This window comes from Rhincodon typus, chromosome 2 (genome assembly GCF_021869965.1).
Source record: "Rhincodon typus isolate 14 chromosome 2, sRhiTyp1.1, whole genome shotgun sequence".
NCBI lineage: Eukaryota > Metazoa > Chordata > Chondrichthyes > Orectolobiformes > Rhincodontidae > Rhincodon > Rhincodon typus.
In genome coordinates this window covers 131,611,349-131,629,310 of record NC_063333.1, presented here as the reverse complement: position 1 = coordinate 131,629,310, position 17,962 = coordinate 131,611,349, and the positions used below count along the sequence as shown (strand labels likewise).

At 42.6% G+C, this 17,962-nt stretch overlaps 1 protein-coding gene across 1 annotated transcript in view; it reads right to left on the bottom strand.

The window, feature by feature from the left end:
* LOC109931870 (sodium/hydrogen exchanger 3-like) overlaps positions 1 to 12,466 on the bottom strand; it is a 136,746-nt gene extending 124,280 nt beyond the window's left edge. The window contains exon 1 of the mRNA XM_048614942.1: positions 12,229 to 12,466. Within this exon, the coding sequence (XP_048470899.1) occupies positions 12,229 to 12,466 (238 nt within the window). The remainder of the gene's footprint in view (positions 1 to 12,228) is intronic.
* Positions 12,467 to 17,962: the final 5,496 nt, after the last annotated feature.

Below are 17,962 nucleotides of genomic sequence, written 5' to 3'. Positions count from 1 at the left end.
TTCTTCACAGATGCTGCCAGACCTTCTGAGCTTTTCCAGCAACTTTGTTTTTTTTCTCCTCATCTAGTCTGTTCTGACCTCAACTGATTTTGGTAGCTCTATGTAACCTCCCCTTAACCCCATCTTCTCCAAGGAAAGTAGGCTTAATTTTTCATTATAACTGAAGTTTCTTAACTGAAATTCCTTACGTGTGACACCCATTTTGTTTATCTTTTCTGAATGCTAATAACTTCATATTCTTCCTCAGGTATGGTGGCCTCAACTAGATGCAGTATTTCAGTTGAAATCAAACTAGCATTTAATATATGTTTAACATCATTTCCTTGCTTTTTTCTCCTCTCTCTTGATGCTCCTATTTATAAAGCTCAGGATACTGTATGCTTTATTACTTTCACTCTTAACCTGCCCTACTTCCTGCAGTGATCACTACTGCTGTTCTTTGTGCCCCAGGTGTACAACTGAGCCAAACACAGAGCCATGGATCTGGCTCGGCCTGCATTCTCTAAATTAATCAACTCTTTCTTCTGTGAAATATACTCAGGGGAATCCTGTATTATATGCCTTTTTCTTCTTGACTGCCCAGTGATCATCCATTTCCTCTCTCCATGCATACTCTTAAGCTGCGGGGTGATTACATTTATAAACATCTCATCTACAAAGCTTTCAAGCAAGTAGAAATAAAAGCAGTGCCTGTTCAAGCTCTGACAGCCAGAGTTTGAGCTGCTACAGTTGGTAATACTTTTTTCATATTGTTGTAGAAAAGCATGACCTCAACTCTTCAGGACTAAATTCCATTTGCCACTGTTCTGCCCATCTGACCAGTCTGTTTATATCATCCTGTCATCTAAAGCTTTTCTCCTTGCTATTTACGATGCCACCAATTTTAGACACAATCATGTCTAAATCACTAATGCACACAGAACATACCCAGCACCGAAACGAGCAGCACACCACCAGACACTCAGTCTTCCAGTCACAAAAATATCCTTCATCCATCACTTCCTGAGCCAACATCTGCCAGGGGGTGGGCTAGGAGGGAGAGGTGGGCAGGCGCAGGCTCATGTCGATGGTTTGGGTGGGAACCTGGGAGGGTGCGAAGCCTGTGGAGTCCACAGGAAGGGCTAGCAGAAAATGGGTCTGGATATTCAGGACCTCACCAACACTGAGGTGGATGTTTGAAGCCACTAGCCAATGGTTCGCTGTTGCCATCCTGCATCCTGGAAATCAAATATACACAATGGGACAGAAAATGGCTGCAACCACAGTCAGAGTGGGTGGGATGTGGACTCACCTTGTGAGGGAGAGGGCTGTAGGGCCTGCCAATATAAGGCTCTTTAAAGGGAAACAACATTACACACAGACCTATGCATTGTACAGGCCAGAGACGTCAGAGTCCCTAATTCATGGCCAGCACAATGCATTGGCTTATTGTTTGCCTTGCAGCTCCCTGCTCCAGAAATTGCTGTCCACTTCATTCACACCACACCTTTTGGGAAAGAAAGGGGATGTTGTAGGACGGTGGGACTCATTGCCCTGTATATGTTTTCTTCATCTTGTTTCTACATGCTGCAGCAGACTCTCTACACAGATGTCAATCCATGGTATATGCTGTGCAGCCAACAAGTTAGGCATCATGGTGGCATGTGGGGCAACAGAGACTAAAACAACCTTTGTAGAGGCAAAACAGTGAGATTGAAACAAACTTGAGAGTTAATGTAAAGTGCGTTGTCCCCCATGCCTCCAAAGTGCCCTCAATAGCTTTTCTTCTTTCTCTCACTCCTATTATGTTCCCAATTTCACAGCTGGGGGTGGAGGCTGCCTGCTCAACAGTGAAACCCATTGGCATTGGAGGTTTGGTTGGGTGATCCTGGAGGTATATGTGTCAGGATGGCCCAGACATTTCCTGTCAGAAGCAAGCAAACCCTCCAGGGTTGCAGCTTCCAAGGGTAAGAAGTAGGGAGGCAGGGTGGAGATGGAGACCTCGGTCTGAGAGGAGGCTTCTGAGAAACCTGTGTGTGTTTCCTCCTATGGCTGGGTACCTCCTGGCACTGCTGTGTCTCCTTGTGAGGGAGGAACACCTGCAATTAATGCCAAATTCCCCATATTCCTGTTGCTTTGTGTCCTGAGGATCAATGCTTACAAGTTTGAGCACTTATCCAACAGATCCGGAGGGTGATGGACCTGGCTTTCCAACCTGCCCATGGAGGCAGCCAGATGATCACATCAGTTGTTGAATCCCTCCAGCTTCTGGATCATGTGGACCATTGCTGCCATTACACATAGCTGTCTGCCATTCCTGTTCCTCCCTGTTCAGACCAACAAACTCCCTGATTCCCAACACCACACTGGGTGCTCTCCTGTCTGTTCTCCAGCAGCCCACCAAATACAATCAACTTGGGCCGTTTCTACCTCAGCCAGCTGCTGAGGTGAGGTGCTCACCATATTGTGCTCCCAAACTTTCTAAAACTAACATTCCCATTAAGGTCTCACTATCTGAGCTGTGGAAGCTGCAGGATGCACAGCCTCCTCTGCTGGTCCTCTGGGAAGAGGATGCCCCTCCTTTGCACCATTCCCTCAATCAGGATCTTCAGCTCACCACTAGAAAATGATGACACCATCTTACCCCTCTCTGACTCATTCAGATTCAATCCTTGATCCCCATCAAGGCAGCACTAGAATGTTAGTACATGGAGCAGATGCCAAAGTTCCAATCTTTTGGCAGATACCCAGTGAGTAGCGAGTTGTTCTAGGAAGGACACATGGTGAGCTGGAGTTGGAATCAGAGGGAGGGATGCCATAGGGCAGGGGAGATAATTAATAACATGCATGTCATAACATACAGCGCAAAGTCTCAAAGCGAGAATCCCTCCAAAAGAAACCACAACATTGAGCCTTATTTCTTTTAATTTATGGACACAAAGCTGAAGCCCGAAGGCAGTCTTTCTACCCAACCAACCTGCGCAACTGGCAACCTCCTCATCTCTTCCCAGGTCATCCACCCTTCAAAACTGAAAATAGAAAGCCCAAGTCTCTACTTTTTAATGGTCAGTTTCACAGAGCTGGTAATTCTCCTGCCTCTGCAGACCTGACCTGGGAACAAAAATTGTGGCCAAAGCTGGAATGCTCAGCAGCTTTCCTCTGATGTCATTTGATTTTTCATCCTTTATTTCAATGAATCCATGAGCCCCATGTCTGGCAGCCCCCCTTTGCACCCTCCTCTGTTTGCTTCTCTAGTCCCTGACGAGGTGAATTAATGTTTCCCTACTCCCATCAAAACATTTGAAGATTTTTAAAAAAACATTCTTTCCTCCCAGCATTAGGTATGTTGTGCCGCATTAATAAAACCAGAGCTTTTAATAGCATTTTTAATTTGAGCTTCAATTCCCTGGATAGATTCCAGCTCTAAGCTTCATGCAGGCATGTTCAGGTCTGGGTTTTCCCCGCCTTACTTAATTCACATAGGCAATACAACAGAAGGGGGAAAAGGTGGATTCCCTTTCTTAAACAATGCAAAGGTGTTCATTCACTTCTCACTGCTTACTGTAATATTCTTACTACTGTAAAATTAACTTTTGAAAAAACATTCTGGCAATGTGGCCAAAAGTTGGTTAACAAAGCAAGCAGACATCACACTTTCAAATTTAACTCTTAAAAACAGAGCACACTGCAATTATATTTCAATCTATTCAGACTACAGAGGTTACAATAACTATTATTACGCTGAGTCTAAATTGTTCAAGCCAATATTATACTCTAATTCCACAAGAAAATTAAATTCATCTTGAAGAATGGCAGAAACAAAATTCTGATTGGTGGATGAAAGAGTTGTTTCACATTGTTAACATAATCATCATTTAAGTTGATGATCCCAAGAGAAAACAAAAATTGCAAACTCATTCATTGATCTACAACAACTCCATCAATAGGGACTTGTGAAAACATGGCAGAACACCAGAACCCCTTCTGTCATGAATTCACTGCAACCAATGATTATCAACCACCCAGCTGAAGCAACGAGTTGAAGGTAATGTTTTTCTATAGGCTTTGGAACTATATTCAGTGGTTAAAAACAGAAAATATTGGAAATGCTCAGCAGTTCAGGCAACATCTGTGGAGCACAGCACAATTAATCTTTCAGGTCACAGATGCTTTGATGCTGACTTGAAGCGTTAACTTTGTTTCCTTCCATAGATGGTACCTGACTTGCTGAGCATTTCCAGCTTTACTTTGCATTTCAGATTTCCAACATCTGCAATATTTCAGTGGTGTCGTTTTTATTCAGTGTATCAGTTCAGTATAGTTGGAGGAACACCTGTCCAAATGTTAGAATGTTGAGAGTTTAATACACAGTCTTGGTCAACACTGCAGTGCAATATTGAGGGACTGCTGTATTGTCAGACTTGCAAAGGAAATACTAATTTACATTACAAAGTGAATAGTCTTCTAGAGTAATTTATTGGCTGCAAAGCACATTGCAGTGTTAGATTACAAAAGATGTTAAGAATGTAAGTTCTTTCCTCACTTGTATGAAGAGCTTCTTGTAAAGAAATGGCTGTCCTTAAAAATTAAAATTACTATTTTGTCTGGCTTCAAAAGGCATCTCCAACTGAAGTGTGAAATTTTCAGGTAAACAACTTCAGACAGATTTCAAGGTTGACAATAAAGCAACACAATCCTTGCTGCATCTAAGTGTTTCTTAGCTATACCACTTTTTTAGGACTCCATTACACTGCTTAGTGTGGAACACTTGATATTAATCATTAGTTTAAACTTATGTCCGCTTGGTCTTACTCCCAATTTTAAGCTGATATTCCAGATTAAACTTTCCTACATTATTTACTAATCCATTGATATGTTGGCATTCATTAAATCAGAGTCAACTCCTGGATTTGTACATCAATGTTTCGTTTCCTTTTAAAAAGTTATTTTTGCCAGATTTCCAGGGTAAGCAGGTAATTAACAAGGAACGTTGCAGCTTGAAAGGAAAGAATCCTTCATGTGCTGAAGAGGATGATACGAGTGCTCTTGATCAAAAAGAGGGAGGGGAAATCCTGTCCTCTCCCTGAGCAAGACACTATACTGGGCAGTAAGATAAGGACAACAAGGTGCAGGGCTGGATGAACACAGCAGGTCAAGCAGCATCATAGGAGCAGAGAGGCTGACGTTTCAGGCCTTGACCCTTCATCAGAACTCCCTACTCCAGAAAACATGGAGTCAGTCCATTTCTTCTCTGCTCCACAAATAGGACAGTTCTTTATCTACCTTCAATCATGGTTTTGTCCTCTTTCTCCACTTCAGTATCTGAATTCCATAATCTTTATCATTGCTGAAATTAGTATAAGGGGAATTTATAAAAGACAGATTCCTATATTTCGACATTCATTTATCACCCGCTCCTCCTTCATCTCTTTCTAATGTTTCTTTTTAACCTTTTTCTCAATCCTACATTTTACCCAAGGTTTATTCCAATCCTGACAGCTTGGGTTGTAAGGCATGAACTATGTTACATCAAAAGATTGACATGTTTTTGCAGCCAACACCTCAGTTTATAACAGTTTAACACAACTGGCAGTGGGAGAGATTTACAGCATGTAAGTTGGCTGCTGCTGTCATGACTGTCATGAAAACAACACATGACACAAATGAAACTTCTTTGAACAAGCTTAATGTAATGAATCTTTAAATGTTTGAATCAATCTAGATTTTTCTACCAATATGGGGCAGAAGTTTAGAAACCATGAAGGAAGAGCTTGTATTTATCTCTGATGATATCCCAGAGGTTGACAACCAATGAATTATTTTTGTGGCCTAGGTCCTGATATACAGGCCAGTTCGGCAATGAACTTTATATCATTAGGTGCCACAAGCAGCAAAGGCATTCACAACATGTTAACTGAGTTTACAATGTTAATTAAAGGATACATATTGGCCAAAACATGGGGAAGAATTTCCCTGCCAATCTTCAAATATGGGCAGGAGATCTTTTACATCCACTCAGAGAAGCCTTGGTTTGATGTGTCTTCTGAAAGATGATGCATTAGCTTTAGGCTGTGTGCTCAAATTCCTTAACCTATAATTGATTCATAGGCAAGACTGCTATAACCAAACCAGGCTTTACTTGAACTAATACACCATCTGAAACAGCATTAAACTTCAATCATGTAAAATCCATGGACTTTCCAACCTCCTCTTCCTTAATCTATGAAGCCACCAGTATCTAGATATAAGTAACATTCTACTAACTTGTGTCTGGATAAATAAATTGTAGATTAGAGGGATTGTTAAAGAACATTTTGAACAGCGATATGACCAGATGCTAGCAGCATCTATTGGCACTCATGTTTCACTGACATTCAAACAAAGCATTTGTTTTAATGAAGAAATAATGCTGTAAATTTGACTGCTAGGTTAGCTTGCTATGTAAGTCACTACCTTAAATATTACCAACTCAGGCAGACTCAAAAATGTCTATGGATATGCTCCAAACCTCACTCAAAGGATGTCCGTTCAGTCAAGTGCCAAAGAAACCATCAGAATCTGCAAAAACAATAACCCTGCATGAGTCTGCATCTTTCTTTCCCTCCAGGAGGTTCAAGAATCTTCATCTCCACCCATTTTGAGTTTGCTCTTCCCCAAATCTATGATTCTAGGATTCTTACTATGAAAAGGGGTTATAGCTGCTACGTTCTAATTCCATGGGGAACAATGGTCCTCTGGTACCTCACTCCAGTTTCTATTCTTCATCATGACTTTGCTTTCAGCACCAATCTATTAATGAAATCGTGGACAAGACATTCCAATACGATCCTAGCCTCACTTTAATACCTCTCGATTTCTAGCATGGACTGCTGAATAGGTGATCAGGAATGGGAACCCCAGACGAATTAGTTCATTCCCACTGCAGGAGCAGTGGAGTACCTCTTATCATCACACAAGGCAAGATCAGCTAATTCACCACAAGCTGAAGGTCATATCTTGAACGATCTGTCACAATGTGGCTCAAATCCACACCAAGTTGTGGATTCTACCAAGTGAAGCATTGGGTGTATTGCAAGTATGTGAGGTTGAAGTACTCTCATTATTTCTTTGGATAAGAATCAATTTCAATTTAGTATCAATTGAATTGATATCAGCATATTGTAAGCTATTTAAAACTTGAAATTCAAGGCTTTGTGCCTCCGCAAAATTCCATAAATAATTGTAATGGTAGGGTTTTGATTTTAAAATGATAGTTAGTTTCATTTATTTTTCAAAGGACAATTCTTTTTGGTTGTTGTCCTCTAAGATTAAATCCTTTTTTGAAACTTATCCCACATCATTTAGCTGTGAAACCTTTTTGCAATTGAGGTCAACTTATTATCTAGGTTGTTCCCATGGCAGGCTGGTGATGCAGTTGAGAGAGAAAGGGACAGGATTTTTAAAAATGCAGGAAGAGCAGACAGTAACTTCAGGGTTTCCTTCAGTACCTTACTTATTGAAGCAAGTGTTTATAGATTTAGCAAAGCCTGGGTCTAGATTTCCCTTTATTGGGTTATTGACATTTTACCAGAAACAGAAGTCCCAAAGACCTCATTTGTCAGGTTTCCAGTGTTGAAAGTCAAGTACAGCATATTGAGAGCGAAAAAGTCCTGAACAGTGAAGGAGATGCAAAGTGTAGCAAATTGAAATAAAAATGGTAAATAAATGAAAACTAAATACAGCAATTTCCTGTTTGAATCCAAGTGATCACATACCCACCCCAACCTAAACCACTAATATCGCCTTAAGTAAGGTCACAGCTGGTATTCTTCATGATTATAACCACACTACATTATCCCATCTCGATCTCCACAAACTCAGTGCAGCCTGCAAAATGTTTGGCTGTACCACTTTCCTTCAATATCTTCCCACTATTTTCCAGCACAATACACTGCCTTGGTTCCTTGGCTTGGTTCCACTCTTACCTATTCCATCATGACCATATCACATTCACCTATGGCTTTCTCTTTGCAGCTCCATACTGACTTTTTTTTTACAATTCCCCAAAAAGCTATCCTTGGTTCTCTCCTTTCCATAATATGCACGTTTTCCCTAGAAAACGTTGTGGAAGCAGATTCCACATGTGCACGGGAGACACCCAATTCTATATACTTAGCTAATGCTGAGTCTTGCAAGTTAAGATTTCCTCTGTCCAACATTAAAAATGACAAAAGAACTGTGGCTGCTGTAAATCAGGAACAAAAACAGAGTTGCTGGAAAAGCTCAAAAGGTCTGGCAGCATCTGTGAAGACAAAATCAGAGTTAACTGGAGTTCTGAGGAAGGGTCACTCGACCCAAAACGTTAACTCTGATTAAAAATGATAAACTTTATTCAACCACAGGCCCAGTACTTTTACCAGCTAATGGGGAAGAAGGGGTTGGAGGAGTGATGGTGGCATGGTGGTAATATTGCTGGACTGGTAATCCACAGATTCAGGCTAATGCTGTAAGTCAAGTTCAAATCCCACCATAGCAGCTTGAAACTCAGCAAGTAAATCCAGAATTGAGAGCTAGTTTCAATGATGGTGATCATGAAATTATCATTGATTGCTGTTTGAAAAAATAAAAACTGGCTCACTAATGTCCTTTTGGAAAGGAAACCTGTCACACTGACCTGGTCTGGCCTCTGTGTGACTCCAGATCCACAGTAATGTGGTTGATTCTTAGCAATCATTTGAAATGCTTCTAGCAAGCCACACCACTTAAGGGCTATATGAGACTAGGAATAAACGATGGCTTTGTTTGTGATGCCCACATCCCAAAGGCATTTTTTGTTAAAAGTAAACCCTATCTCTGACTACTATCTCAGATTGTTTTCAAACATACTGCCCTATTTTTTCATGCACTCAGTTTCCAGTCACTTACCCTCTCCAACACAAAAGGTTGCATAATTTCACTTCAGTAACACGACCAACCTCTGGCCTACCCTACAGAAACCTTCAGCCATATCTTGATCCCCTCCAGATTCAAAGGCTCCAATACTTTCCTGGCCACCTTCCCAACTTACAGCCTCATCAAAGCACATTGTCCTGACCACACCCCATCCAATATTATCCATCCTGCAGTACCTGAAGTTTTAAACTCGCATCCTACTATTTAAAATTCTTACAAATAAAACAGAAAGAGCTGGAAATACTCAGCAGGTATGGAAGTATCAGCAGGGAGTGATACAGAGTTAATGTACACCTTATGTACAGTCATCAATATGACCTCTGTTTCTACAAATGCTGCCAGCCATGCTGGGTGTCTCCAATTTCTTTTTAATTTTAGAATTACAGCATCTGCAGCATCACGCATTTGTGCCTTTAGCTCAAATTCCAGCCCATTAAGTCTATCCTTGTTGTCCACACTTTCGAACCTTCCTCCCAATAACTCTTCCTTTGACTCAGCCATCTTTTATGAATATGCCTCTATAGCAAAAGGGATTTTGTGTTTATATGGCACCAATAACCCAGAAAAGCAATCTTCATTGCTACATCGCTCTGTTTATTCCAAATTCCTTCAAATAATTACTTTGCAGTGAAAACATGGTTACTCAGTAGACAAATACAGCAGGAATTTGCAAAGGGCAGGACTTATACGCTTAATTGTGAGATCCTAGGAAGTGTTGCCGAACAAAGAGGCCTTAGTTCCTTGAAAGTGGAATCGCAGGTAGACAGGGCGATGAAGAAGACATTTGGTACGCTTGCCTTTATGGTCAGTGCATTGGCTATAGGAGATGGGAGGTCATGTTGTAGCTGTACAGGACATTAGTTAGGCTACTTTAGGAACACGAGAACATAGAACATAGAACAGTACAGCACAGTACAGGCCCTTTGGCCCACAATGTTATACCGACCTATTATCCTATTAAGATCAATCTACCCTTCATACCCTACAATCCTCCATGTCCCTATCCAAGAGTCGCTTAAAAGTCTCTAAAGTACCTGACTCCACCACCACTGCCGGCAGTGCATTCCACATGCCCACCACTCACTGTGTGAAGAACCTACCTCTGACATCTCCCCTATACCTTCCTCCAATCACCTTAAAATTATGCACCCTCATAATAGTCATTTCCGCCCTGGGAAAAAGTCTCTGACTATCCACCCTATCTATGCCTCTCATCATCTGTAAAATATCATTTCATAGAATCCCTACGGTGTGGAAACAGGCCCTTTGGCCCAACAAGTCCACACCAACACTTGGAGCATCCTACCCAGACCCATACCTCTATAACCCACCTAAACTACACACCCCTGAACACTACAGGCAATTTAGCATGGCCAATCCACCTAATCTGCACATCTTTGGACTGTGAGAAGAAACCAGAGCAAACCCATGCAGACACAAGGAGAATGAGCAAACTCCACACAGACAGTTGCCTGAGGGTAGAATTGAACCTGGGATACTGGTGCTGTGAGGCAGCAGTGCTAACCACTGCTGTGAGCCACCATGCTGCCCCAAATGCTGCAATCAATTCTGGTCTCCTTGCCATAAAAAAGATGTTGTCAAACTTGAAAGGGTTCAGAAAAGATTTCCAAGGGTGTTGCCCAGGTTGGAGGCTTTGAGCTATAGGGAGAGGCGGAATAGGTTGGTTAGGCCACTTTTGGAATACTGTGTGCAATTCTGCTCTCCCTGCATTTGGAAGGATGTTGTGAAACTTGAAAGGCTTCAGAAAACATTTACAAGGATGTTGCCAGGGTTGGAGGGTTTGAGCTATAGGGAGAGGCTGAATAGGCTGGGGCTATTTTCCCTGGAGTGTCGGAGGCTAAGGGATGACCTTATAGAAGGTTACAAAATCATGATGGGCATGGATAGGATGAATAGTCAAGGTCTTTTCCCCAGAGTAGGGGAGTCCAAAACTAGAGGGCATAGGTTTAAGGTGAGAGAGGAAGGTTTAAAAGGGACCTAAGGGGTAACTATTTCATGCAGTGGGTGTTGCATGTATGGAACGAGCTGCCAGAGGAAGTGGTGGAGGCTGATACAATTACAATATTTAAAAGGCATCCAAATGGGTATATGAATAGGAAGGATTTAATGGGATATGGGCCAAATGCTGGCAAATGGGACTAGATTAATTTAGGATACCTGGCTGGTATGGATGAGTTGGACTAAAGGGTCTATTTCTGTGCTGTACATCTGTATGGCTTCTAAATATTGAGCACTTAATCAATTTTTTTTTGCGAGGTTGGTTGAAGGAATAATGTTGTCCAAAATCACCAAAGAGTACTTTCGTCCTCTTCTAATATTATTGGATCTCAAACAACCATTTGTGCAGGAACTGTGGTCCTTTCCCTCAGAGTTTTAAAATGCACAGGTATAAAATAGGTTTCTCACCCGACAAAACCAACACTCCAAATCAAGTCAAAGGGGTGTCCCACTTTCACTACCAATTTCACAAGTCAACAAATAAAACCTACTTCCGACTCTCTTCACACGTTGTATTCTCAATCTTGGTTGCCATGCCAACAGAAGCAATAGAATTGACATTCCAGGGTGGCTTTCTCTCTCTTGCCCCCTGTCATTTGATGGGCTGTCCTGCCAAAAGCTGTTTTAATCAAAGAATCAGACCAAAACTATTTTCCCCAGCAAGAATAGCATAGCTTTACAAAAAACTCCACAATCCCCTTCCACCTCACAAAAGCAAAAGAAAATGCATTTGGAGACACCTTGTTGGGAGTTTAGTATAAATGCAAGTTACTGTTAGCATTTTCCATAGAGCAGAACCTTTTATAGGTAAAATAAAACCAATGTGTTACAAAAAATAACATGCAGAAGCTGAATCCTTGAGGGATTTCAAGGTTCAAATGAGACAAGAGCCGTTACCAATCCAAGCGGAAGAGTAGGTTAACAATTTAAAGTGGTACACAGATTTATATTAAAAAAATCTGATTTAAGAATCCCTCTCTGCTGTGCCAGCGGACAGTTCCCTCACTGTAGCAAGTTGTCGAGAGGACAGATTTCCGCTTCATTCCTTTCCAGACCAATTTCCCCATTTACCTTTCCCAAATACTGGTGATTTGAGTCTCGGATTTAGGTCTACACCTGTATTCCAGAGTACTCCCTGACTGGGATGGTCCCCATCCGGAATTGCCAAGGGATTCAGTTTAGACACATGCATATTCCGTTCTCCACTGTGACCACCATTATTTTCCGACTGGGTTGAAAATATTTCAAAGGAACAAAACATCCATGGGACATCTCTGCAGATCCCCACCATGCACTCACCTGTCTGAGCCAAGCTGGCCACGAGAATCCACAGTGCGATGACATAGGGGGCTTGGACATGTTCCCAGCGAAAGGTGACTATGTGAAAGCTCGTCTCATTGCCCCCGTGAGACTCGCCGTGCTCAGTATCACTGTCCGAGTGCCCTTCGTTCGCTGAGCTCAGAGCTACCAGGCAGCACAACAGCACAGCAAGGGCTATCAGCAAAACCCAGCTGGCCACACTCCTATCTCTCCCCATCTTCCCAGCGTGTGTGTGTGTGTGTCTGTCTCTCTGCTCAAGCCTTCAGTGAAACCGGTTCCAACTATTTAAACCACCCCTCCCAGCCGCCCTATTTCTAAAAGCGACCAATTAAAGGTGAGGAAGGAGTCAATTTGCAGCTCCCCGCAAACATCAGGGAAGGAGGAGGCAAGGGGGGCGGTTTGTATCTTCACGCTTTGCCGTGTATCTCAAAACATTCCTTTCGATACTTCATTAAACAAACTGCGGATGCTGCAAATCTGAAACAGAAATTGCTGGAGAAACTCAACAGAAATCTGGCAGCATCTGTGGAGCGAGAAGCATTTGGAGTCCAGTGACCCATCTTCAGAACATAGAAGCGTTAACTCTGCTTTCTCTGCACAGATGCTGCCAGATCTGTTGAGTTTCTCCAGCAATTTGGTTTTTTTTTGTTTATGTTGATATATTGCATTACAATGTTAAACAGTTCATGTCACTTAGTGGCAGTATTCACCAGGATGGCACAGTGGTTGGCATTTCTGCTTCACACTGCCGGGGACCTGGGTTTGATTCCAGCCCCAGGTGACTGTGTGGTGTTTGCACATTACACCTGTGTCTATGTGGGTTCCCTCTGGGTCCTCTGGTTTCCTCCCACAGTCCAAAGATATACAGGTTAGATAGGTTGGCAATGGTAAATAGCCCATGGAGTCCAGTGGAATGTATAGGCTAGATGGGTTAGCCATGGGAAATGTAGGGTCCCAGGGATGGGGTGGGTTTGGGTGGGATGCTTTTTGGAAGGTTAGTATGGACTCGATGGCCAAATAGTCTGCTTCCACACTGTAGGAATTCTATGTTCAGTCCAGCTCAAATCTTCCATCATTGCCCGTAGTGTTCAGGGATGTGTAGCTTAGGTGGGTTGTGGGGGATGGGTCTGGGTGGGATGCTCCAAGAGTCAGTGTGGACTTGTTGGGCCGAAGGGCCTGTTTCCACACTGTAGGGATTCTATGATTCTATGATTCTTCAAAATACACTGTGTCTTCATACAGAGCTGATTTTCATGTCTTATCTCCCACTCCAAGCATGTTATGCACCAATAAAATGATCCTCAGTCCCAACAGTTCAGCATCAAATGGTTAACGTTATGAATTTTTTTTTCTGTTTGGGAGAGTAAGGTGAAAGTTATATATTATTACATAAATGTCCTCTGAGGATGTTTGGGGTAAAAAAGGGATGGATTTTATTTTAAAGAAAACTTGACTGGAAAATGTTCAAAAAAATGAAAAAGACTAATAAAAGATTATTTGGCTCAATGTATTCTGTCCAATGAGTAACTGAGCTGCGATGACCTGGAGGAACACTGTTTTGCTCCGATAGTCTCTGCTTAGTTCACAAAGTTCTGGAATTTTCTCACTTACCCTCTCTTCCCCAACTTCCTCTCTCATTTAAGATGCTCCTAAAAACTTACCTCTTTGGCCCAGGTTTTGATCACCTGCCCTGATATCTTCAAATGAAAAGAAATTAGAGGGGCGAGGGGGATTGTGTTTTCACTCAAAGAACGATTAGGGTCTAGAAGCCACTGCTAAAAACGGCGCTGTGGCAGAAAGCCACAACTCATTTAAAGGATGTCTGAATATAAACCTCAGGCATGTGACCTGCAGGGTCACAGACTGAGTGCTGAAAGTGAGATTAGTCTAGGTGGGCTGGTTTTATAGCTGGCACGAACAAGCAACATGGGCCAAATGGCCTCCTTCTGTGCTGTAAACTTTCTATGAAACTGTCATTATTTTCACTCTGTTTGGCTGCTATCAACTGCCTTAGAATATTTTGCTGCGCTGCATGAATGCCAAGCCTAAATCATTTCCCTTCCTTTTACCTTCCAGGGCATTCATGCATACAATAAATGTTGCCTGACATCCAAGAGGCAGGTGCCTAACAAGATTAATTCTTTCTGAGGATACACTATCACAAGTAATGCAGCCATGCACTAGCACAAGTATTTTCAATGTGAGATAACAAGGTGTAGAGCTGGATGAACACAGCAGGCCAAGCAGCATCATAGGAGCAGGAAGGCTGACGTTTCGGGCCTAGATCCTTCATCTGATGAAGGGTCTAGGCCCAAAACATCAGCCTTCCTGCTCTTATGATGCTGCTTGTCCTGCTGTGTTCATCCAGCTCTACACCTAGTTATCTCAGATTCTCCAGCATCTGCAGTTCCTACTATCTCCGATACATTTTCAATGTGATGTGCCCATTTAGTCAGTGAGTTGGCTTTCCACCTGGTACTTCACATTTCTCAAGTGGATATGAGCGCACACTTGTGACAGGATAAGTACTACCCAACCCTGGAACTATCTGAAGAGAATGCTGAGTATGATCTGCCCATCGTAGAGCAGTTGGCATTTTGCACCAAAATTTTGTACACCAAATCATCTGTCATAGCAAACTTCCTTCCACAAAATCCATTGCTAAAAGAGTTCTCAGCTGCTTGTTCATTACCAAGAATTTTATATTCTCACACATATCTCTGAATTTCCCATTAGCATACTCACCTCCATTTTTGATCAGTAACTTTACAAGTGCCAAGTCACTTCTCCCATTTCCTTATCAATTTACCTAAAATTTTATCCCTAATAACTTTATTGTTTTACTATATGTTAGCATACAAATGCTAATTCTTGTAGACAGGTCAATAAAATGCAGATTAAAAACACTTCTGTCTTTGTTACATACATTTATATCCATGGTAACTACCTCATTAAAGTCACATGCCAATGGAAGGTTTACAATAGGATGAGTAGGCGTCTTACTATCCAAACCTCTAACAGATTTCACAATTCTCACTAATCTAGTTTCAGAGAATCATCAATTACAAAACTGCATCTGTTAGGAGGATATTTTATCATTGGCAATTATGTTGATCTAAACTGTCCAGGTAGCTTTAAATAACTTGGGCTTTCTTCCCCTCTTGTACTAAGTGTGGCTATTTATATGAATCCAGCAAATAATTTATCATAATAAATAACTCTTTTAATATTTGGAAGGTGTAGTGCTGAGGTATAGATCACTTAGTGTTGTAGAGTCATAGAATTGTACAACTCATTCATGCCGACAAGATGTCCTAAATTAATCTAGTCCCATTTGCCAGCATTTGACCCATATCCCTCCAAACCCTTCCAGTTCATATACGCAGTGAATGCTTCAATTTTTTATGTTTGGAACTTTTTAATTCGGGGTGTGCCAGTCTCCAAGGGACTGAACAGCCCCATGCAGGTCCACATAGATACAGCGTTCTTTTCTTTGGTGAGCAGTTTACCTATAGAGATAATGATTGCAACCAGCAGTTGTCTTGGTTTAAAATGGTACCCTTGAGTCCAAGTCTGTTTGCCTTAGCTTATCCTTATATGCTTACCGTCTGTGTTCTTTGAAGTTGTCATCTTGCTTTCAGTGTCAAGGAAACATGCACCTCATTATCATGCAGTGTGTGCATTCAGGAGCTCATTGCTATGTGAGTCAAGCATGGACCTGGGACTGGGACTGGGACTGGAGCTGGGACTTTGACCGAGATGGTAGCTGGTGAGAGAAAATCATCAACGCTTTTGGCACAGAATCATTCTCCAGGGCCAAGCCTCTGTTGACCTGTAACATTGAAAGAAAAATATACCAGATACAAAGGAACCCAGTACTGAGTTCGGGCAAAACCAGCTGAACACTGAACAGGCGAGTATGCAACCAGACATGTGGCCACTCTATATATCCTTATCACCTGGTGGTTGCATCAGGTTTTGTTCAGTGTGCACTATTAAGATCCCCTTGAGAAAATAATAAGCCAAAATAAACAGTTTAACAAATAATCCACCAAATTAAGAACTTACCAACAAGATTTCACACAGAACCCATTGAGCATTAAATATGAATTATTTGGTAAATTATATTTCACATAAAATGGTAAATAAAACAAAGATATGTCTTATACAACTATAGTATCCATATAAGTTCTGATAGACATGTGGCACCATTTCTTTTTGCTATTTAGTTCTATAACTTGACCTCTGCTGTGTAGGATATCTTATTTTCTCACTCAATTGATGCAGCCCCCAATTTACATTTACCGTTAGCTGTATTCTATCTAGGGTTATCACCGGAAGGGCACATTCCTGTAGATTCTTCTTTGCTAGGATCACAACAGCCTTGAAGGCACAAATTCTCCTGAGACTCCCTATCAAGCATTTTAATAGCCCCATTAAATGGGTTTGGAAGAATTACTCAGCAGTAGAGGTGCCTCACCAAACATTACATTCACACATATTAACTTCACTCCAGCTACTTTACATAGGGTTACTGTTGCTCAGTGACTTCAAGGTACTGTTAGCTCTTATAGTTACTCTTATAGTTACACTGCCTCACAACTTGTTGCCCATAGGAACTCTATCCCAGAGATAGTAGGCACTGCTGATACTGGAGTCTGAGATAACAAGGTGTAGAGCTGGATGAACACACCAGGCCAGGCAGCATCAGAGGAGCAGGAAAGCTGACGTTTCGGGTCTGGACCCTTCTTCAGAAATGGGGGAAGGGAAGGGGACTCTGAAATAAATAGAGAGAGGGGGAGGCGATGATGGAAGGTGGATAAAGGAGCAGATAGGTGGAGAGGAGACAGACAGGTCAAAGAGGCAGGGATGGAGCCAGTAAAGGTGAGTGTAGGTAGGGAGTTAGGATGAGAGTTGATCAGTTAGGAGGGAGGGGCGGGTGGGTGGGAGGGAAGATGGACAGGGCAAGGAGGCGGGGATGAGGATATTAGGTAGGAAGTGGGAGTGGGGGTTGGTCAGTGAGGTGGGAGGAGGGGATAGGTGGGAGGAAGGACAGGTTAGGGAGGCAGGGACGAGTTGGGCTGGTTTTGGGATGTGGTCGGGGGAGGGGAGATTTTGAAGCTTGTGAAGTCCACATTGATACCATTGGGCTGCAGGATTGCCAAGCGAAATATGAGGTGCTGTTCCTACAGCCTTCGGGTGGCATTGTTGTGGCACTGGAGGAGGCCCAGGATGGACATGTCGTCCAAGGAGTGGGAGGGGAAGTTGAAGTGGTTTGCGACTGGGAGGTACAGTCGTTTGTCATGAACCAATCGTAGGTGTTCCACAAAGCAGTCTCCGTTTGGTTTTCCCGATGTAGAGGAGGCCACATCAGGAACAGCGGATACAGTATACCACATTAGCAGATGTGCAGGTGAACATCTGTTTGATGTGGAAGGTTTTCTTGGGGCCTGGGATGGGAGTGAGGGGGGAGGTGTAGGGGCAGGTGTAGCACTTCCTGCGGTTGCAGGGAAAGGTGCCGGGGGTGGTGGGGCTAGTGGGGAGGGTGGAGCAAACGAGGGAGTCACGGAGAGGGCGGTCCCTCCGGAAGACAAATAAGGGTGGGGAGGGAAAAATGTCCTTGGTAGTGGGGTCTGATTGCAGGTGGCGGAAGTGGCAGAGGGTGATGCGTTGGATCCGGAGGTTGGTGGGGTGACACACGAGGATGAGGGGG